Raw genomic sequence first — 22,365 nt, forward strand, 5'->3', positions numbered from 1 at the left:
TTATTTATTTTTTGCTTATTCAGTTGGCAGTTACGTCGTAGACACATATCAGATGGACTTTCCTCTTGTTCTCGTCTGTTGTTGTTGTTCAGCTATGCGTGCACGGGGATCAGGTTGACACCATTTAGCCTATTTGTAAACTGTCGCAAGGCCGGGAAATCAAGTGTCAGCCAATCGGGGTTGATTCAGGTCCACTTGAAGAATAGATCAAACAAATACAAAATTAAATATCAACACATGTGTTAATAGAATGGCGATCAATATAAAAATTATAGTTGCCAAACGAAAAACTTTCATTTGAACAATTTCAATATTTTGACATGTTTGGCCATATATGTAAATCTATCGAGCACTTTCTATTCTTCTTCTGCGCAATGGCGATCCTTATCAAATGGAATGCCCGTTTTTTCGATAAGGTGACGAGAAAGTGCAAGATTTTATAAGGTAATAACCCCCTGTAGATATTTCGTGGACACTGTCGACACATTCCCTAGGAAGGAATTAAACAAAAAACACACATAAAAGAAAACATAGCGGTAACTAATTTGCTGAAGATTCCTTCTTCAAAAACATAGAAGGTGTTGCATAATACTGCTGTTAGTTATAGCCTCCCGTCGAAACCGCTGTGAGTACGGCAGCCATCGCCGTACCCGCTTTATATATCCCAGATGTCGAACGAATAAATCAGCCATTTTTACATAGCGTCCCGATTTAAAAAAAAACCAAAAAAAAAAACACATTTTTAAACCGCGCCCAAATAGGCAAATATACCGCACCTGTACGGCCATTCAACGCTGGCCGGTCACCGAACCAATGCGATGCCATTGTTTGGCAGGCCGCAACCGTCAATAATAAAAAACGGGGGACTGTACAACAACATCAACAGCAAAATAATCTTTACACCACGGGGCAAATGAATTGCGATCAATCGTGAGATCTAAAAGGAGAGCTGGGCAATCGGCTCTGACAGTGCGACAGCATCATAACATGGAGTTTTCACTAGAACAGAGGTCGGTGCTATTATCATAATGAAAGGTGTTGTATTTATACACCAGGAGAAAGAGAAAGAGAAAGGCAAAAAGAGAGATGTAGACAGAGGATCAAACTCACCATATAGTGGGTTAGTGGGTTGACGGTTAAACACTTTTGACGCTGCAAGTGTCTAAATCGGGGAGAGACGGGCATTATATACAAGATGGGAAGGAAGAAGATTGTCCAGCTCCTGTTGGATTCGTTGAAGAAGAAAAACAGAAGAAGAAGACGATGAAGAGGAATGGAATGCTCGTCGGCCCGCGTCGGCCATCATGTCTTCTGGTTATCATAGCTGAATATATTTCGTTTACGTACAGAGATCTATACAAGTAAGGGTGAAACGAAAAGAAAACTGGGAAGAGCGACGAGAGGAAGGTAAAAAAAAAAAAAGAAAAAATGAAATAAAATCAAAACGAGAAGGGCCGGGCGATGGAGGCTCATCAAAGAAGGGCGCGATATCTCAGCAGCGAGCTGTTGGTTCCTGCCTTGTTGGCTGGACATGTCCAACCGTCTCAACAGGAATAATAAAAGAATAGAAAAAGAGAAGAAAAAAACGAAGAAGAAATAGACAGAGAGGAAGAAAAACAGAGAAGAAAAGAAGAGAAGAGAAGAAGAAAAACAAAAAAAAAACAAAAAGGGGGAGTGTTCACGTGTTGTTGCTGCTGCTGTGGTACTACTGCTACCCAGACTACTCAGCTGCGGTATGGCCATACAACACTATATATATACAAAAACGAGCCAAGGAATCAGTTGAATCTAGCAGTTCCGTCCCGACTGACGTGCACCGCTCAACTCGCCCTGCCGACTCGACACCTTTCGACTTCATTTACTTCCATTCATCGATTCTTTTTAGAATTTTCGTTTTGAAACATTGCCGTGTGCGCTTGGGTGGAATAGGGAAGAGGGACAACAACAAATAGCGGCAGATTAAAAAAAAAAGGAAAAAAGAAAGAAACCAAAACAAACGAAAAGGAAAAACAAATCTGGCATTCAAGAGACAATATTGTTTTTGATTACAACTCCGCCCCATTCGCTTTTTTTTTATTATTATTATTTTTTTTTTTATATGGTGGTGCTAACCCGTTATGCAGGTTTGGAACAATAATGAAAACGGGTTTCGTCAGATGTTGCGCTTATCTTCCATGTTGGGCATCGTCTGGTGGTGGTGTTGTCTGCTAGTGTTGGCATCGGCCGCGCTGGATGCCAAGTCGCAAAACAGCAGCAGCGCCGGCGAAAGCCGAATGTTCGGAGGATTCTTGTTCCGGCGGAGAACGAACCAAGTGCCCGACACCAACGAGAAAAACAGCAACGACATCGACGTGGAGCAAGATGAATATCCGCTGGATTGGAGTCTTGACTACGACGAAGCGGAAGACAAAACTTTCCATTCGGACGATGTGAGGCTGCCGCTCGATCCGGAGGCTTACATGACTTCGGTACGCTCGTTTTTTTTATTTTTTACATGTCAAATCATTTATTTTGTAATGTTTAGCATGCCAACGATAGTTGATCAAGTCACACAGCATTGCGATTCGCTTGTCTATATATACTTGTTGCGAATTTCCGAGTAAAAGATGACAGATAGAAAGGCTCGCAAATGATTTATCGATCAGGACAGGTTTGTTGTTCTATTTCTGTTTTGTTTGATTTAATTTTAATGACCCGGTCATCGACTCGATCAGCCTATATGAATAGAGTGAGGAAAAACGATGAGTCAGGATGAAGGTCACTGACTTTGTTTTTTCAACTTTTCAACAACCAAAAAGAACGGAGGCATGTGTTCGTTAAAGACTTTGAAGTTCGTCAAGTGGAACTGACTCGTTGACCCCCTGATATCCACCAGAAAAAAAAAACTGACTTGAATTCTTCCCATCCTGGGCTATAGAGCTAATCCAGGTGTCCCTATGCGGCGTATCGTGTCCCATATCAGCTTTTTTCTTGACATATTGGATTATATATTACAGGTTATATTATAAGCCTGGGCCAGGCCCTCTTTCTTCACTGTCTCAACAAACAAAAAAAGCACATGGCTTGATTGAAACAGCCGACCCTTTTTTTTTTCTCTCTCTCGTATTTGTTTCATTTCTTGTATTTCCTTATTGTGTAATCGTGACCGGAATTCAATCACTTTCCTTGTACTGTTCCATATTCTTTTGCGCTTTGCGTTGAGATGCTGATGTCTGCATTGTTTCCTCTCTAGTCGTTCATGATTATAGGCCAAAAGAAATGAGGAAGAAGGTTGGTGAATTATTTGTTACTAGGACACGCAATTGATTTATTACATGGTAATCTCCTATTTTTAGATGTTTTGTTCATTCTTGCCTTGCGTGATTTTTTTTTGTCTTCTCGTTTGTTCTTTTATTCCATGTTTGGTGGCTTATTGTCGGATTATTGATATGCACATCAATGATGAAAAATGTTTATTTTTCCTTTCCAGCCAGAGATCATCACGAACCGCGGGTACCCGTTGGAAATTCATCACGTGACCACAGGTAAGTTATGCGCGCCGCAAGGCGTTTTGAATGCCATTTAAAGGCTTATTTCATACAGTACTTTACTGATTGTGATTATGTACCGCCAACCACCAACTAAACAAAAATACAAACACACGAAAATAAAAATCCAAAATAAATTTAAAAAAAAACCATAACAGGTGACGGATACATACTGGAACTTCATCGCATCCCTCCTAGACATAACGGATCGCCGGCATGGAACGGAACCGCTGGCAGAATCCACGATTACGAGACGACCGAAGGAAAAGGACGGCCGGTGTTTTTGCAGCATGGCGTCTTTAGTTCTTCGGCTTGTTGGTTACTTAACCCAAGTCATCGATCTCTCGGTATGGATGCGATTTTGTTTTTTTCTGTCGCAAACGTCAATCTCATCCAATCAAATTCTAATCTTTTTGTTTTTCTTTATTTAAATACATTTCTTTTACGGACGAAACATGAATAGCGTTCCGGCTGGCTGATCTCGGTTACGGTAAATATCAATGATCTTAATAATTGTAATAAATGCAACATTATGCATAATCATGGTAGAATTTGAGAGAATTTTGAGTGGTTATAACATACGAACGCAGATGTCTGGATGGGAAACACGAGGGGAAATGTTTACTCCCGCCATCACGTCGAACTCGATCCTGACGAAGATCCCCAATTTTGGCAATATTCGTGAGTCATTAGTGCACTTGTCACTACTTGTTTATTCATTCTGCCACATCAAATGAAACAATGTGGATCTATTCGTTTGAATGGTTTATACGAATCGTTTTCATTATCCACTTTGTTATCTAATGAAACAGGTGGGACGAGATCGGCTATTTCGATATTCCGGCCTGCATCCATTACGTCCTGGCCGTCAGTGGTTGGGACAAACTGGTGTACGCTGGCCACTCGCTGGGGACGGGCCTGTTCTTCATCGCCATGATCCGGCACCCAGAACTCAATTCCAAAATTCACCGCATGTTGGCGTTGGCGCCCATTTCCAGCAAACACAATTTGCGCAGCCCATTCCGGCTAGTTTCTCCAATCATCGCCCGATTAGCCGTAAAAATGATCGCCTCATTTTCTTTCATCATTACAACAACAACAAAAAAAACAAAACCTAGTTTTACAACAAGAACGTGTTTAATTTGTCTTTTCTTTTCTTTTTTTTTGTTTTTTACACACAAGGTTGTGATGGATAAGATGCCAACGAAAGCCATTTTCGATCAAGACATGACGTTGCGATCGGTTCAAAAGAGATTGTGTGAGCGCAATTTCTTCAAAGCCTCATTTTGCCGTGATGTACTCTTCTTGATTGCTGGCGCCAATCCGGACAATTTCGATTTGGTACGTGCAGGATATTTAAACACCATCTTATTATAGTGTATAGTAACAAGGGCGCGTACGCCTCGTGTTGTTGCTATGTGTAAATGTTTTTATTTTTAATTTTTTTTTTTTAAATCATCGTAGCGTGTGTGTAGTAGAAAGAAACCGACGATATCGAAAGTTTTCGTGTTAGAGAGAAGTTTTCGTTTATAGAGACCACCACGAATGTCTCACGCTCCGCCTTTGTTTTAGAATCCAAACAGCAAAAAAACCCTCAAACAATTTTGTATACAGACTCTAGTGGGCGAAAGTGCGAAGCTAAACGTAAACATTTCACACTGTAAACGCTCCACCCACTGCAGGTCAGAGAAATCAGTGAGAAGCCTTAGACACAAGTAAAGTGGCAACTCTCTAGCAGTGAGGGAAATTACAGACTTGACAATTGAAAACGCAATATTCGGAAAAAAAGGAGTGTTTTTTTTTTTATTTCTTTTTAAATTTTCAAACTCTCTCGCGCGGGATGTCGACATCCAAAGTAGATTTATTTACTAATTGCACAACGATGAAATCGAACGCAAACGAGTTGCTTAGAGAACACGAGCAAAGTGAGAACGGAGCGCATTGTATTAAAGCATTGAAAAAAAATGCATAGCGTTCGCCTTGATTTAATGTTTAAGGGCTTATAGCGTTTACTCTTACTTAATCAGCCCATAGCTTCTAATTTGGACTATATTTTTATTTATATCGGACAATGGCAGAATCTACTGCCTTCGGTGAATGCTCATCTCTTTCAAGGCACTTCGATACGCGTCATAGCTCAATTCGCTCAGCATTATAATACAGGTAGGCCGTACCAGCTGTTTAAGTACTTGTATTGATCACCTTTCTCTCCATTGTTTTTTTGTTTTTGTTTAAACAAAAAATTAATTTTAAAAGGTAAGGAGATCTTCCAGCAGTACGACTTCGGCAAGAAGGGCAACTTGGAGCGTTACGGTACGCTGGAACCATCTGTTTACGATATGAGCAAAGTCACTGCACCCGTCTACCTCTATTACGGTCTGAACGACCTCATCTCAACGCGTGAAGTAAGAGAAAATCATCAGATGTGCGCTTGCAAATGAGCCTCAAATAGAATAAAGAAATGGATGAGTTTCTTTGTTTTTTTAACGGACAATTTTTTCTCATCGTGACGCAATTGTAGGACAGTGAATGGGCTGCCAGCCAGTTGGGCAACGTGCAGGGCCTCTTTCAGGTGGACGACGAATTGTTCAACCACTGGGACTTTCTTTGGTCCATCAACGTGAACGAATTGCTCTACGACCATATATTACCACTCTTCCATTAATTACTCACTTCCTCAAAGTTCCGAATTTTCAATTTTTGTTTTCCCAAAACAACTGTGTACAGCAAGTTAGATCGTCTCTTGTTCAACATGTATAAAATCAAACGCGACCGTAGACGCAAGTGGCGGTTGGACAACAATAAACAACATGACCAATGTCTATTTCCTTTTGTGATATCCAATTTGCGCTAAATCATTTCTAAATGAGGCGAACGGCTTTCTCCTTGGTACGCAAACCGGAAAACGAGCCATTGCGCTCTTGTCTGAAGTGCCTCGTATACACCAAACAACAAAGAAGGTGAATTCATTCTTCAACTTGCGTGACTTTTATGTCGACCGAAAGCAAAGCTCTTCTTCATCCTCCTTGTTCTCGACATACGGGTAAACATTCGGACTATCCGTTTGTGTAGCTGAACTGAAGGAGTTGCGCGTTTGTTTTGTGCAAAAAGAAAAAAGAAAAAAGTGCATACACACGGAGGTGGAGTGCGATGTTGCCGTTACGCAGGGCCCGGCAGATGGTCACGGGAGAGTGGCCAATTCAAAAAGATGAAACTGTGGTTAACAAGGGAATGAAACGAGCTTGTAGAAGGAGAGAGCGGCAGCGAAATTCTTCTTTTTTTTTTTCAGGTCACCCGACCGCCCCGAGAGAACCTCCCATTTCTCTACTCTCCTTCGCATGGGACTTCACTTCCCTATTGCTCGTGTTCTTACTGGTTCTGCCAGTATGGTTGTAGGTCTCTCCTAGTCGTCATTGCTTGAAAGAACCAAAGAAGAAAAAAAAAAGAGTAGAAGCGGTTTTTTTTAATTACAGACTTACACTTGGCGCGTACGAAAAAACGTGGAGGGCTGGCATAGTCTCCTGACCACGTCTCCTCTCCCTTCTAGTTACATGGCGATTATCAAGTTGAACGGTCGCTGTTGAAGTGCACAGTTTTCGCTTTTCAAAACGCGTACCTGTTCCTTGATCGGTGGTGTTTGCCAGCGCAACCGGGTTCGACTTAAACCCACCCAAAAGAAAACGAATTTCAAGTGCCAAAATCTGCGCGTGTGGGGGTCTCGGTAAATAACAACGTGACGATTTAAAAAACAAAACAAAATTGTACGCTATGTGGTCGTTCTATTCATCGAGAGCTTTCGTGATCTTAGTGGTGATTGCTAACGTTTCGGCAACTTTGCCGTTCGGTAATAGAAACGGTGAATCGGTTTTAAGCAGTGGATTGGGCGCAGGAGGAAGACGGAACAATCCTCGGCTTCCAGTTAGTCCGGAAGCTTACATGTCCAGTGTAAGTGAATGTTTTCTTTTTTTTTATACATACAGTAGTTTTTTTTTAACGTTTTCCTCAGGGTGTAAAGGGGAGGTTTAAAATCCACCTGGTCTAACCGAAATATTTGAAGAGGTAAACAAAAAAAAAAAAAAAAATAAATAAATTGAAGAGGCGCACTTTTCAATGTCTGGAAACGAGAGGGAAAGTGTTTCGTTCGAAGTGAAAACGGGGTCACACACCGCAGGTGTAGAATATATACCTGACCCTTACGGACAGATGCGCTGAAATGGGCCTTGTTAGGAAGAAAGGGAAAATGTGAAAAACAAAAATATATGCATACGATTTCCTTCCAGCGTAATTCTTAAGCCATTCGACGCGTTATGAATTGGGTCAAGGTAGTTTTTTAAGTGGAAGAGATGGAGAAAAAAAAATAAAAAATTCGAAACCGCAGATGGTACGGAGATGGGGCTTGGACGTGAGGAAAGAGAAGAGAGAAAGAAAAGGGAAAGTTTGAGGTCCATACAAACTGAGAAAGAGAGAGAGAGAGAGAGAGACTCTATGGTACGGTGGAATACCCCGGGCAACGGCAACACCCTTGCACTTGGAAAGTTTTCTATCCTGATCTTCAGCGACCACATGGCACGTAAAGATTTTGGCACATTTAAATAACTTGGCCATAAATCATTGTGAATATTGATTATGTTACATCTAAATCTGAAATTGATTGACTGTGTCTTGATTTTAATAAGCATTTTTATTTCTACGGTATCACAATTCAGCCCGAAATCATTATTTATCGAGGATACCCCGTGGAACTGCACACAGTTTTGACCGAAGATGGATACTTGTTGGGTATAATTTTACGTTACTTTTCTTTTCGATATTTGCGACCGTCAGAAATCGACTTTCGCACGCACGAGTTCCGCATTGAGAACGACATCGTGTGCCTTGTACGCCTTATTTTTTTTTTGGCTTCGTGTTCCACCTTCCTATTTCGTCATCGAACGATGTTGAAACAAAACAAGAAATACTTTTCCGCTCAAATGGGTTAGTCCCAACTTTCACTCTTAAAACGGGTTTTTTAAATTATTCCACGAAGGCATCCATCGAATTCCGTACGGAAGGACGGCGATATCCCGACAAAAGGGACCCAAGCGACCCGTCTTTCTGCAGCACGGACTTCTTAATAGTGATGCTGATTGGCTTATCAATCCGACTGATAGAGCTTTGGGTAATTGCATTTTCCGCTTTCAGTGAAAGTATTATTATTATTATTTTTACATGTTGAATCACGACTTATGCATAATAATAATTATTATTTTCTAACGTCAACGTTTTTTTATTTTTCTGGTAAACAAAAATCAGCGTTTATACTGGCGGATCGCGGCTATGGTAATGCAACTTTCCGATAAATAAATTATAAAAAAAAACTGGTGTCGTAATTACGATTTTTGCGTGCACAAATGGGTAGATGTGTGGCTGGGCAACGCGCGAGGCAACGCTTATTCCAAGAGACACGTGAAGCTCGACGTCAACGAGGAGGAATTCTGGGACTTTTCGTCAGTATTTGGCTTCTATAAATTTCTTTAAGCGAGGAATCATTTTACGTAGATAGTATCAAGTTTAGAACGAAGACGTGGGTAGAAGCTCTTCAAGTAAAAAAAAAACAAACAAAAAACTCTTATACCCAAGTTTCAATTCTTGCGCAAAAAAAAAAGCTTGACATGTTAAAGTGCTATAGTGCAAGTGACTTGTTTGTTATATCTATTCCATTTGCTAATTGTCTGAAACATTTTTAGGTGGGATGAGATTGGACGTTACGACATCCCGGCCTGCATAAATTACGTTCTGAGGAAGACCGGAAGCAGGAAATTGACGTACATTGGCCATTCAATGGGTACCCATTACTCTCAATTACTCAGTCCTAATGAACAAGAATTTTCCATCAAACAATTTTTTTTTTACACTTGTAAATAAATGATCGAAATTGAATTATTCTGGCTGCATGATGGATGTAGGTACGGCAGTTTTCTGGGTAGCCATGATCACCAACCCCGAACTGAATAACAAAATAGAAGTCATGATGGCTCTTGCACCTGCCGCGTCTGTGGCCAATGTGAAAAGTTTCGTCCGTTTATCGGCCGCCTTCGTCGATCCAATTGAAGTATTGCGTTATTAAGAAACAAATATTTAAGAATACTTATCTTTGATTCGTTTATTTATTTATTTTCGCGCTCTGCATTCATACCTTAATTATGATAAGTTTGAAAAACATTTTTGTGCAACTGACATCTTCAGCATGTATTCATAAAAATTTCTCATTTCCAAGAGTTTCCTCCGGCTTATACGGACGCGTGCATTTTTACCCAACACGGGAATCCATCGGCGAATCCGAGAGGTGTTTTGCGAGCGAACCCTCAAGGAGGCGACATTATGCCGTAATCTGATTTTCCTCATTGCCGGTGCCGATCCGCACAATTTCAACATTGTAAGAGAAACGAATATTTGAATGATTTCACTGTGAGCTACTTAACTTTTGTAACCTCATTATGACTTCCTGTTTCCTCATGATAGACGGCCCTCCCAGTCATTTCGGGACACAATCCGTCTGGCACGTCTGTCAGGACAGTATCGCAGTTTGCCAAAAGCTTCAATTTGGGTGCATAATGCAATTCATGAATTATACATCTGACATCACTGAATTCATTATTTGGTACACTTATTAACTGTCGGGGACTTTTATTCATTTGGTTTCTTTTCTTTTTTAGGTCAAACGTTCACGAGATACGATTATGGACCTCAGGGTAATTTCGAACACTACGGTATGCAAAAGAAAAATTTTCAGACCAATTTTAATGCGAAATAAACAAGTATAATCAGAGATCGTTTCTCTTCACAGGACAAGGAGTACCTCCCGAATATGATTTGAATCTTGTCACGGCACCGGTCTACTTATTTTGGGGTGAAAACGATCTGTTAACAACTCCAGAAGTAAGAACTTGCTGGCAACGCTCTTGAACCATTGGCTGTTTACAGGAAAAATGTAAATTATTATTTTATTTTTTAAATTTTTTGATTCTTTCTGAAGGACGTCGCTTGGTTGGCTTCAAAATTGCCCAACCTAAAGGCATCGATTCGTGTTGACTATCCTTTATTTAATCACTGGGACTTTCTCTGGTCGGTGAACGTCAACGAGCTCTTATACAATCGTCTTCTCACCTTGTTGCCTCCGCCCTATTACACGGAGACTAGTCATAATATAGCACTGCCAATAAATGTGACTAGGATTGCCAGAGGGTAACGGACACAATAAGGTCAGCAGGTCCTGCGTCGCAACTGATGCGCAATGGACTATAAATTTAATTCGTAAATCATGCAAATCACACGCAACTCGTACAATCATTTTTCCCATTATAAATAATCAAGCATTGACACATAAAACCGTATGCGACGGATATATATATATTCTTAAATTGAAAAAAACAAACAAACAACAACCTATGAACAGCATTATTTCTGTGACATGGACAATTAACGATTGCCTCCGAACTGCCAATCAAAGATTTTTTATCGAAATATACAGATGATTTTAAAATAAGTCTTGTATGTTCTTTGCATTCGAACTTTAATTGGTACATTACCATTTGATAAAGAAACCACTCAGCATAACTTTATCAAAATTTAGATAACAGTCCTGTCGTAGGTCCTGAAAAGCGTGAAAAAAATCGCACTGCATAATAAAACACAAGTAGGTCAAGGACGGGTAGAAGTTAACGGTACCATCACCAGGTTCTCCATAACAGCGCGAAGAATATTGGCTTAAATTCCGCTGACAATCGTGCTAATGTTCTAGAAGCTACGAAGACAGCCAAATATATTTGCTTTGGCCGTTACTCTTTACTAGCCCGCAAAAAAGGAACTTTCAGAGCCAGTGGTCTTTACCGGTCTTCACTCACCAAATAGCTTGAAGAGAGAACTCGAATGTGTTCATGAATAAATAGACAGACTTTATTCAGTTAAAACTACTCCATTCGACTAATGGGGACGACTGTGTATATTTATTATATATTGAAATATGTAGGGGAGAGTGGGGCTAGTTGGAAGGAGGGCAAGTTTGCAATTCTTAATTTAGACGAATTGTGTGAAAGAGGTTTTATTGAAATATTTCATAGTCAAAGATGTTTATCGTGGGCACATTTGTGCAAAGTTTTACAAATTTATCCCAAATAGTTTAGGAAATAGAAAATAAAAAAATTTTTTGCGTCAAATCCACAATAGTTGCGTGCTTGGTATTCATCAATTTGATCTTTTCTTGGTATGCATATAATTTTAAAAAAATATTGGTTTTATAGAAAATTGTGTCCTCTATCGAACTGTAACAATGGATTTGTTTTAATCAATTATAAAGGAGTAATAAAAATTTTTATTTGAATAAACCCTGGGTTGGGGCAAGTTGATACATTGCAACATGGGGCATGTCGGCATAGGCATTATACTTGCATATGTATAGAGTACATGGCCTGTCAAAATGTCAGGGAATTGTAAGTCAAATTTTTGCTAGATATGACTTATGGTGAACAGTGGTATGCATTAGAGGCCAAAATTTGGCAAATTTTAAGTGTTTCACTTTATACGATGTTCACCTGTGAAATGTTTGCCTGAATTATGTATATTTTTTTTTATTTTTTGCATTTAAGGCTATTAATCTTCATGTAAGTTATCACAACTTATTTCTGAGTTTCCCACTCTAAAATAACTATAGGATTTTTGTTTATTGTAATGTTATTCTAGTTTGTTTACAACATCAACATTTCACTGAAATCCGTATTTGAAATACATGGGGCCAACTTACCCCACTACCACTGCCAACTTACCCCGTTAGTGGGGCTTGTAGGCAAATTTTTTTTTAGCTTTTTGAACGTTGATTTCGTATGAATTCTTCAACGTAGATCAAATAAAAAAATAGCACGAGAAAGCTGGTTATCTGAGCTTTCTTTTACAATTTTTTGGGTGTCAAAATATGAAAAATTAAAGAAACCAGAGAAGAAATAAAAAAAATTGTACCAACTAGCCCCACCCTCCCCTACTTTGTGTTTAATGATATCAATCATACATATAATAAATCAAATCATAAATATCATTAAATATATAATATATATTGTATATTTAATGGTGATTTGGTTATTTAACCAAGACACTATATTCACGAGCGAAATAATTTCGAAAACAATCGACTCGTTCCATACGCGGTTACTAGCCATCCAAACGGATGGCTGCAGACCTGCAGTCTTCCAATCGCGGTCTACCTGAACGACTGTTATTCTTTCAGTGTGGTTCCAAATTTTATTTTCATTCCGTTAATTTTGTTTTCTGTTTCAATAGTGATTGTTTTGTTGCTCCGGACAGATCTCGTTGGGCTTCTGGTCTTTAGTGTAGTGGTGATGACAGATAGTGAAGGTAAATTAACAACCACTTTGACTAGAAAAATCAAATCGGCTAAGGAACTTACCTACTGGTAGTCTGGTGCCGGATGTAATCGTGGGCAAGGCTGGCTCGGCATTAGCAACCCTTAAGGGCTGGAAGAACAGAGAGACACAAAAGTCGGTGAGAAAATGCGTTTATTGCAAAGAACGAACGTCACCTTACATACATAAAAAAACTACGACGTCGTTTTGATAAAATAATTCTTCCTGCGGTATTAATATTGTAGCACGGAGGAATAATGCTGAGACTCAAGTAGCGATTAAGATTGTATTCGCTGTCGATGCGCTCACACACACACAGTACTAACAAACAGTTACAACTAGACTGGGGGGCCGCAGCAAGGGACACACACAAGTATTTATGCACTAACGTAGACAGCAGCTAACGGGAGAAATATCTGCTGACAAGACTGCCGGACATCTCGGGTAGAGTTGCGGTCAATAACCGATACAGAAGCGCCGGACGTGACAACTAGTCCATGGGGCCTCAATAACCACGGCAATATCCCTACCCGCGTTGATCATTGTTGATGCGACAATCGCTGAGTATAATTTCAATTGCCTTACGGTTTGCCCTGAGGTAATCCTTGGACTATCTGGCGGGCTGAACTCATCCTCCTTCCGTCTGGTTTTGGTTCAAACCCTACGTCGTTTGTTTTGGTCTCAACAGGTTTCTCCATATGTATGTAAAAGCTGTCCGGTAGTTTCAATATCACTCTAACCATCTCCGACCTTCTTTACCCGGTAACATATTTGTCTTCCCCTACCACGGTCTTCTACTTTCATCCTATCGGCTTCTTATTCTTTGGAGTGACCACTGAGTCCCCGCTTCCCTTCTAGGGTTGTTAACTTGATCTTCGCCGTTCACATCCTTCTTGTTCCCGTTTGTCCGTTTGTGGTCTTTGGGTCTACGTAACCTGGGTAGCAGTCAAGATTTAGCCCCACCGTTATCCGGGATCAGGATGAACAGGGAACAGGCAGGTCTGGACAAGGGCAATTGGGAGATGACAAAGGCTTTTGCAGTGAACGAAACCATCCCTGGTTATCACGCTTTGCGAGCTCTCACTCCAAAGTGTCAACGGATGACAGGATTTAGGGATTAAGCGGAGAGGCTCCCACAGCAGTGTCACAGTTAATCTGTGACGAGTTAACATTATATATGTTGAAGTCTATGACGGTAGAAGCGTTTAAGGCGATTTTTAATGTGGTTTCCCCTTACGTTCAAAGATCAGGAGTTCTCCTTCAAGCCAATGAAGCGACGTACTAAGGAGTGTTAAAAATGTCAAGGTGTTTTATTGACCGCTAGAATGCGTGGGCATGCGCTCAGCGTCAATATTATTCCCCACCTTGACCTGTTTGGCCACGCCTCTGACCTACCCTGCCCTTTTGAGTCTGGTATAAATAGCGCCCCCTCGAGGGCTTCCACCTTCTGCTATATATAGCCAAATTTGCTATTTTTCAGATGCTGGGCTAGAGCTATGGCTTTGGCTATTTCTTTGATTTTACATGAAAATTATATATATTTTTTTTAAATCTAAAGTAAGAAACCAAGCGGAGGTTAAGAGAGATAGCATTGTAGTGCATGAAATATCCGCATGGTGCAGCGCTTTCGGAGGGAGCGACGGAAATACCCAACGTGCATCGCCCCCTGGGTACTGATAAGACTCAGGTCATTTCAGCACAAAAAAAAAACCAAAAAAAAAACAGCATAAGTTTTCGTCATTCACCATATAGCGAGTATATTTTTCAGTTATCTTTGTAAATTCATCTTGGTTCACTTTTAACATACGGGACCTTTTACTAGTAGGGGAGAGTGGGGGCAATTGATACACTTTTTGGTTTTTGGTATTTCTTGAAAAAAAACTGAAAAATTTAATATAAAAATTATATAGAATTGTAGCCTATTATCTCAGCTACTAAACGATATTTTTTTTAATGAGAAAAGATTAATTATAAAAGTAGTACATTGTAAAAAACTGAGGTCGCTTCGAGTGTTTCAATTGCCATGGTAGCAGGGCAATTGAAACGGTGTGTCGACGCAATTGCAACGTGGGTTTTCCCATAAGGAAGCTTCTTCATACCCACATAAAATGAAAATCACGATATCTCAGCAGCCACAACTGCTAGTGTAATCAAATTTTACCATTAGGTACAATGCGATTTGCAGATTTTTAAAATATGCTTAAAGTAGATCGTAATTTAGTTTAAAATATTTAAATAATTAAATAAAAAAAACCCTTAAGCAACATGCTTTTTTTAATAAATCCCAAACAGCGAATACAAGTATTATAGTTGTGTTAACATGATGATTAACATTTGTTTAAATGAATTACGTCAAATACTTGCAAAAAAAAATGCAACCACTCGCAGACAGGGAATATAAACAAAGTGTTTCAATTGCCCTGCAATAGGGTCATCGTTACATTTAATTATTTAAAATTATTTAAGAATGCAGGGAAAAATTAAATGACATTAAATTGTAGAAAAATGAATTACAAATCATCTGAAACTAATTTGATTACTAAAGCTTAGCGTTTTAGGGGTTAAAACAAAAAAATTTAAAACGCAAATTTAACAGACGGAGAACAAAAAACAGTTTTTTCGAGATATCTTAAAAAGTTTTGAATACAAAAACTCGTAACTATTCTAAACTTGTAAACCCCCTCATTCTATTAACCCTAATTTTTTCAAGAAAATTCCTCTTATACGGTGAGAGAAACAATTTTTGTTTCAATTGCCCTGTGTCTCAATTGCCCCCACTCTCCTCTACTATGAATGGAAATAATTTTACACAACACAACGGAAACTGCAACAGGAGAATCGACATTTTTAAATTTGTAACCTTTAAGAAACCCAGCTTCTCCGTCTGGAACTAGAAACTTGACAAGATATTCCTCATTTTATGGGTCAGTTGAAATAATTTAAGCAAAGTGCCATAAACCATCATCTTGAGATACACATGCAATGAAATCTTTGACTAGACATGAAGTGAAATCAAATCAGTTGCGCGGTTCAGGGAGTACAGTATCCTGCACAAAAATCCGAACACCCTTTAACCCACCTATTGGTGGGTTAAAGGGTTTTTTTTTTTGTTTGTTTTTCTTTAAGAGGGAGGGTAGACAGGGTGATGGACACATAGGGCAGGGTTGGGTAAGTCTAGACATTTTTTAATGCCTTAAGGTATTACGCTTTAAGGCAAGTAACAGGTCGGGACATTTTTGCAACCCCCAGGGTGGTGTGTTTTTTTAAACGACAGTTGGAAATGTTGGACTTAGGCTGTGTTATATTCTATACCCAAATAAATTAGATAGCTGCCTGTGCACAATGTTGTCAATACCGATGGCATATGTGTAGAGGCTCTGATTGCGACGCCGTAGATCAGTGTTCGATTCCCGATACGGAATTGCGAAAATATTTGGTATCGTTATAACATTCTTCATTCGAATTTGCTGGGAACATTAATTACTTCAAAACGAAGGGGTTTATTATTTTTTAAATTATAAAATAAAAAAAAAAGCCCATATTGCTCGATAAAAACTTTTTTCATATATAATCGAGAATTTCTCGTAAGGTAACCACAATTTTTAAACACCTCATTTGAAATCGAACACCGATCTCCAGCATCACACTCAGAAACGCTACACCTACGCCATTGACAACGACGTAAATGTTCACAGGCAGCTGAAACATAAGCTAAATTGTTTCGGTAAGAAACATTACTAAGCCCAAGCCCTAAATTTCCAACTGTCGTTTAAAAAAAAACACCACCCTGGGGGTTGCAAAAATGTCCCGACCTGTAACATGCCTTAAAGCGTAATACCTTAAGGCACTTTTTTTAAATGTCTAGACTTACCCAACCCTGCCCTGACGTGTCCATCACCCCGTCTACCCTCCCCCTTAAAGAAAAACAAACAAAAAACCCACTACCTTGCCAATAAGTGGCTTTAAAAAATTAAATCGGTGTTCGGATTTTTGTGCAGGATACTGTACATTAAAGACTTGAAAATCGGTATCACAAGATAAAGCGGAAACTTTGAGTTGATAAACGTTAAGGGGAACATAACAGTGGAAAGATCGCGTTCCTTTTATTGGCAATGCTTCTGCCATTCTCCGTTCAATCTCAAAAGAATTAACTTCCACTTGTTTTTCAACATAAAACATCATTATGTCCACGTTTTCTTTTGCCCATTCAAAAAGCTGAATTGGGGTTATTATTTGATCAGATAAAGGTCTTTGCAGACTAGCTAAGCGAGCAAGCCGTTTGATAGTGCCGCCAATCCCGTCGCAAGCGCTCTTGCCGTGGCCAGACGCAAAAAAGTGCCACTCAGCTGTAAGACCGAAAGACTGTTCGTGTGCGCACAGATAAGCAAAGTTCTTTTTATTCTTATATTGCGCCGACGAACCGTTAGTGAAATATTTGACATTTTTAATGAAAGGATTGATGGACTTTATGTGGTTCAGAACTGGCTTGAGATACGCATTTACAGCTCCAAAATCATGTGTTAAGTGATCGCTAATGACGCACATACTAGCTGAACAAATTTCACCTTCCCCATTCTTTAAGTAAACTAGAAATGGCAAAACGGTCGCTTTTTGGATCATCCAGTAATATCCCTGAACACAATCTTGAATGATGAATGAGAAATTTTCGGAAAAGTCACTTATTAACACGCAACTCTCTTGGGTAATTTCTTCTTTGTACTTGACGAAAAATGCGCTTTGAGCCCGAGCGATGTAATGATGTTTAGTCAAGTTAGAGATGAGAATTACCAGAGATTCGAAAAAGTCATATTTGTCTTTAATTATATATTCCAGCTTACTCCCGTCGGTTTGCGTCCATTTCTGGTAATTGATTTCATCAGGCTATTCCTCCGTCAACTGATCTAGAAACGCTTTGAGATTTTCAGTATCAGGACATGCTGCGCAACGATCCATCATACATTCCTGCACGGAAATTAATATAAATTAATAATAAATTCCATGAATACGGCAGTACCTGCTTGTGGACGGAACAAACGATTTTATCCATAAAAAGATTCTTTTCGTTCACGACGTCGATTATTGCGCTGAGCATCAGCTTTACGTTTTGATGATAGATACAGACGCACATCGAATGCGATCCGCCAGCGCCGACAGTAACGACATGAGAGGGGCGTAAAGACGCAAATATAGAAAATCCGAATGGTTTTCTTGGTCCGGTAGTTAAATTCATTTCCTTCTTTTATTCAGTATGGAAGTCTTCTATATTACAAAGAAGCTACCGATTTTGCATCTTTAGTCTTTTTCCATCGGGAAGTTTGACACTTTTCACGTTCCACATTCCCGGTAATTGACGGCTGTATTCGCCCGACAAGTAGAAGTCAATGATTGTCTGTTTATCACATGTTTAATAAATAATTTATAATATTATGCGGATGTATTAAGAAAAGAAAAACATTATACTGTCGCTGATGCAAGAACGATGTTTTTTCCTTGGATCAGGTAGCGATAATATCCCTTTTCTGTTCTTTATAGCTGACGCTTTCATAAACATATATTCCGTAACTCCATAGAATGATGCCGATTGACTTATTGACCAACTACTCGGTGCCAAGGTCAAAAGTGACAAAATCTCACTCCGCTTTTTACAGACTTTAATCTGTAGATACATAGGTTATGTTTAGCAGAATTAGTATGATTTGACTAAGCAAATGTATACCTTTTCTCTGATTGATATAATAAATTTTTCGAAGTCGCTTGCAAGATAAATTTACGGATCCGGGGTTTCAGGCAACGTTTTCCTCCTTACTTTGTTGAGCACCTTTTCGCATATTTGCAAACGCCTTTACCGGTTGCACTTTGAAAGATCGGATACTGGTGTTATAACTGATGCTTCCGAAAGAACGGCCACTAAGTGTGACGGCGTATTGCCGATTGTTGTTGGACTATCGAATAGCTGTTCATTCGTATCATTATTTTCATGCGACAACTGCAGACGCATTTTTCTGGTGTTAAGGTACCACGTTCTATAACTTCATTTAGTAGTTTGTTGCAACGCGGAAAAATTTTTTTCGCCTGGAGTGAGCCGCAGTGAATTTGTTGCACAGATTATTTGATCACTAAACTCCAGTGTGATTGTCTTATCACCTTTCACACTTTTATTTCCGTGTTTGGAATATGGATCACAGCACCGACTTTTCTTCCAAATCTTATTATAGTAAGTTAAGAACACAAACAAATGATGACAGCAAATGAAAGAAATATTTTCTGATTTAACGCTTAATTTAATCACTCGCTGCTCATCTAATGTTAAATCGCAAAGCGGAATAGTTTCAGTAATCGACGAATAATGCTTTAAGTTGCATTCGCTCTCAACTATTTTTCCAATACAGCAACTATCCTCCATTTTCTCAACAACTAAACTAGAACAGCACTAAAGCATGACTAAAATTCCAACACAGTTCACCATAAACTGCCGTTTTTTTTAAAGAGTTACGCTGAAAGAGAACTTTCATTTTTTCGCAAAGACCTGGTCATATGTAACAAGCTAGGAAACAAGTAAGTTCTCAACAAGACCAAGGGGGGCTGTTAACGATGCGGTGGTCCGCGCGTAGCGCGCCCGAGGCTCCCCTTTTCCGGCGAAGTCAGACCGGCACTGCCGCCTGTGTAAAAGGATAGGGATTTCGGAAAAACAACTAAACTAATAGCTACTAGCTAATAGCAACTAACTAAATAACTAGGATACTAAAACCGGAAGGATGGAAATTTTAACAAATTAAGTAAAAATAAAGACGGTCTATCGAATGTCGCAAGTCGAAACCCGTTCCGCCATTCGAGAACGGAGATTGTGCAATTAAAGTTTTTTTTTTCAAATGAAGATTGCGTAACCTTGCTTAATGACTTATCAAACTCGGACAAAAACCAAAAAAATGCATGTTTTTTTTCCTTTTTTTTGGTTTTTGGTCGATCTCAATTGCTAAATCCGCCGCCGTTTTATTAGCGTTTTATTGCAAATTCCACACTACGCTTCCGCAAAAAACCGAAAATTTGGAACAATAATTCACGCCCAACCACTGATCTAAACAATCTGAAATTTTAATAGTTGTATATGAAAATGACGGAGAACCGCAGTATTTTTTTCATCAAAATCGGCGAGGTACCCATAAAAAAAAAATTAAATACCATGGAATAGTTCTAGTTCCGTGTGCGTGGTTTTATCCAGTGCTTATACGGCAGAGGCTTGGACTATCCTCACAACATTTCCAAATTATCCGAAATTATCCTTTTGCCCAGTCGTAACTATCCTAAAATTATCCGCTCCTTTTTTTGGTTTTCCGAGTTGTATTTAGTTACATTTTACCGTTTTGCATCAATTAGCATACAAATTGGAACACACGGGCGTAAGAACACAAAAAAAATCTGAATTGAATATCAAATGCTGCATTGTGCACAAAATGCAATTCTTTCTCATTGCTTGTCTTTCTTATCGCTCGTCCGCACCGGTTGGTTGACTAGTCGTGTCTTCTCTTTGTTCGCACGCACTTGCAGTACTCGTTGAACGAGCTCATCTGGAAATTGGACTATTTATGATTTTGATCAGTATTCTTCATGAAGTACTTCATACGCATCAATCCCAGGATTGTGTCTTCCTTCAAAGCGCCTCGATGATCAGTTTTGGTCAGCTTCAAAAAGCTAAACAGTCGTTCCGCGATCGCGTTGCTGTAAGGGAGCGAAAACAAGTAGGAGACTACCACCGACAGATTGGGAAATCTGCATCCGGTTGAACATTTCAAGTTGAAGACCAGGAGCCAAAAGGCTTCCGCAGACAAAATCTTGAGATCATCTTCGGTTTGCAGACCAAGTTCCTTGATGGGCATCACTGAAAGGGATCGCCATTCAATCTTATCTTTCGATGAATCACAGCTGTTGTGTAGGGCTGGAAATCGGGCGAAAACTTCGGCAAGCGTTTGCGGGTTCCGGTCCCTCACATTTTGCGGGATGAGCATTTGCAGAATGGAATAAAATTCCGTGCTGAAATCATATCTCTGCTGGAGCGTGATGGCTTTGATGTAAAAACTCCTACAGATTTTCTGGCAGGACTCCAAATCTGAAGGCGACAATTGCTTGACTCCCTCCACGTTTTCTGGACCTATATCAAAAGATTATTTTAGCAAAGAAACTTTACAAAACTATTATTTAATAATAATACCCAAATAAATCTTGTTCAGTAGTTGATATTTACTAGCAAGCCAAGGGTCGATATTGGCCGGGCTTGTAGCCCTTGTGTAGTCCAACAGCATAAAGTTGCTTGCAAAATCCTTCATGAGTGCACCGACCCTGTCTTCGAGCTCGTGAAGAAAAGGAGATTCAGATTGGAAGACCGTGTTGAACTCCGTGAGGCAACCAAGGGCATAGTTGGGGAAGTTCAAAAAGGGCTCTGTTTGCGGATGCTTCAAGTAAGTTAAGATGTCGATCGCCGACTTGCTTTTGTCGTCTGCAACCTCCGCCGTAAAGTACAAAATCAATGGTTGGAGCTGCTCAAGTAAGCGTTGCACAGAATTATGAAGAATTAGCCATCTTGTCTGGCCAGGGCTAAGGATGACGTGCTTTTCCACTTGAGCAAATTCTTGGAACTGCTTAAACATTATTCTTCGGGCGCTGCTTCGGGAGAAATGAGCAAAAATTTGCTTCATAGTAGTCTCAAGCTCTTCCGGAAATGCCTTGACGGCGTAGTTTGCAACCAAATTGGAAGAATGGCAAGAGCATTTGACAACGACGATAAAAGGGAATTCTTCGCTAAGGCAGGTCGAAACTGAGTGATTCTTCCCGAACATAACGTTGCATGTGTCAGCGCAGAATCCAACAAACCTGATAAAAAATAAATTAATTTATTTAAAGCAAATATTTCATACAAAATATCAGAAATCACCTAGATCGAATTCCCAACGAGTTAAGGCGCTCAATAACAGCCTGTGACAGCCCGTCTGCTGTGGCGTCCGTGTATTTGACGTAATCCAATACGTCGGCCATCATTTCGGACTCAGCTGGATCCCAATATTGAACCATGACAGCAAGCTGTGAGTCCACGGTGACTTCGGTAGTTTCATTAATGATGACCGAGAACCACCGCTCTTTCAGCTTTTCAACAAGTGTGTTTTTGAGCCCGGAACCAAATCCTGCAATGAATGCAATGCGAATATTAGTATTGTGGTATTATGGTGAAAAGGGAGATTAGTTATCTCTTCGCAGAGATGAGTCATCCGCTCCTTAGACAACGCTGCGATGGTGGTGAAGAAATTATCGGGAGAAGTCCGCTCTAAGAAAGATACGCAGTTACGCAGTCCGGAAGGGGAGTAATTCGCGCGACGGTATAAAACGCGGCCCCGAATCTGCGTTAGATGAGTCTCCATCGGGTGAGCTCCCGGAGCTGTGCTCCGTAAGAGGAGTTC

At 39.8% G+C, this 22,365-nt stretch overlaps 3 protein-coding genes and 1 long non-coding RNA gene across 4 annotated transcripts; 2 read left to right on the plus strand and 2 right to left on the minus strand.

Moving 5' to 3' along the window:
* The first annotated feature begins 1,898 nt into the window (after positions 1-1,898).
* Positions 1,899-6,351, plus strand: LOC116923403 (lipase 3). Its single transcript, XM_032929853.2, has 10 exons — positions 1,899-2,468; positions 3,470-3,524; positions 3,686-3,874; positions 3,991-4,017; positions 4,118-4,208; positions 4,340-4,583; positions 4,710-4,868; positions 5,606-5,690; positions 5,784-5,932; positions 6,049-6,351. Exons 1-10 carry the CDS (start codon positions 2,118-2,120, stop codon positions 6,190-6,192), a joined length of 1,494 nt encoding a protein of 497 aa, XP_032785744.1. The 5' UTR covers positions 1,899-2,117; the 3' UTR covers positions 6,193-6,351.
* A 550-nt stretch (positions 6,352-6,901) lies between these two features.
* On the plus strand, positions 6,902-11,052 carry LOC116923404 (gastric triacylglycerol lipase). The gene is made up of 12 exons (XM_032929854.2): positions 6,902-7,472; positions 8,234-8,306; positions 8,554-8,685; positions 8,820-8,846; positions 8,926-9,013; positions 9,254-9,351; positions 9,473-9,618; positions 9,784-9,942; positions 10,029-10,113; positions 10,223-10,276; positions 10,354-10,445; positions 10,543-11,052. Exons 1-12 carry the CDS (start codon positions 7,296-7,298, stop codon positions 10,753-10,755), a joined length of 1,344 nt encoding a protein of 447 aa, XP_032785745.1. The 5' UTR covers positions 6,902-7,295; the 3' UTR covers positions 10,756-11,052.
* Positions 11,053-12,448: 1,396 nt separating this feature from the next.
* Positions 12,449-13,250, minus strand: LOC123472433. Its single transcript, XR_006646856.1, has 3 exons — positions 13,105-13,250; positions 12,964-13,030; positions 12,449-12,879 (listed from the first exon to the last, which is right to left on the minus strand). It is a non-coding gene; the product is annotated as an uncharacterized LOC123472433 (long non-coding RNA).
* Positions 13,251-20,272: 7,022 nt separating this feature from the next.
* Positions 20,273-22,228, minus strand: LOC116922562. The gene is made up of 3 exons (XM_045173915.1): positions 21,846-22,228; positions 21,126-21,784; positions 20,273-21,065 (listed from the first exon to the last, which is right to left on the minus strand). Exons 1-3 carry the CDS (start codon positions 21,980-21,982, stop codon positions 20,497-20,499), a joined length of 1,365 nt encoding a protein of 454 aa, XP_045029850.1. The 5' UTR covers positions 21,983-22,228; the 3' UTR covers positions 20,273-20,496.
* Between the last annotated feature and the right edge of the window lie 137 nt (positions 22,229-22,365).

This window comes from Daphnia magna, linkage group LG5 (genome assembly GCF_020631705.1).
Source record: "Daphnia magna isolate NIES linkage group LG5, ASM2063170v1.1, whole genome shotgun sequence".
Lineage (NCBI taxonomy): Eukaryota > Metazoa > Arthropoda > Branchiopoda > Diplostraca > Daphniidae > Daphnia > Daphnia magna.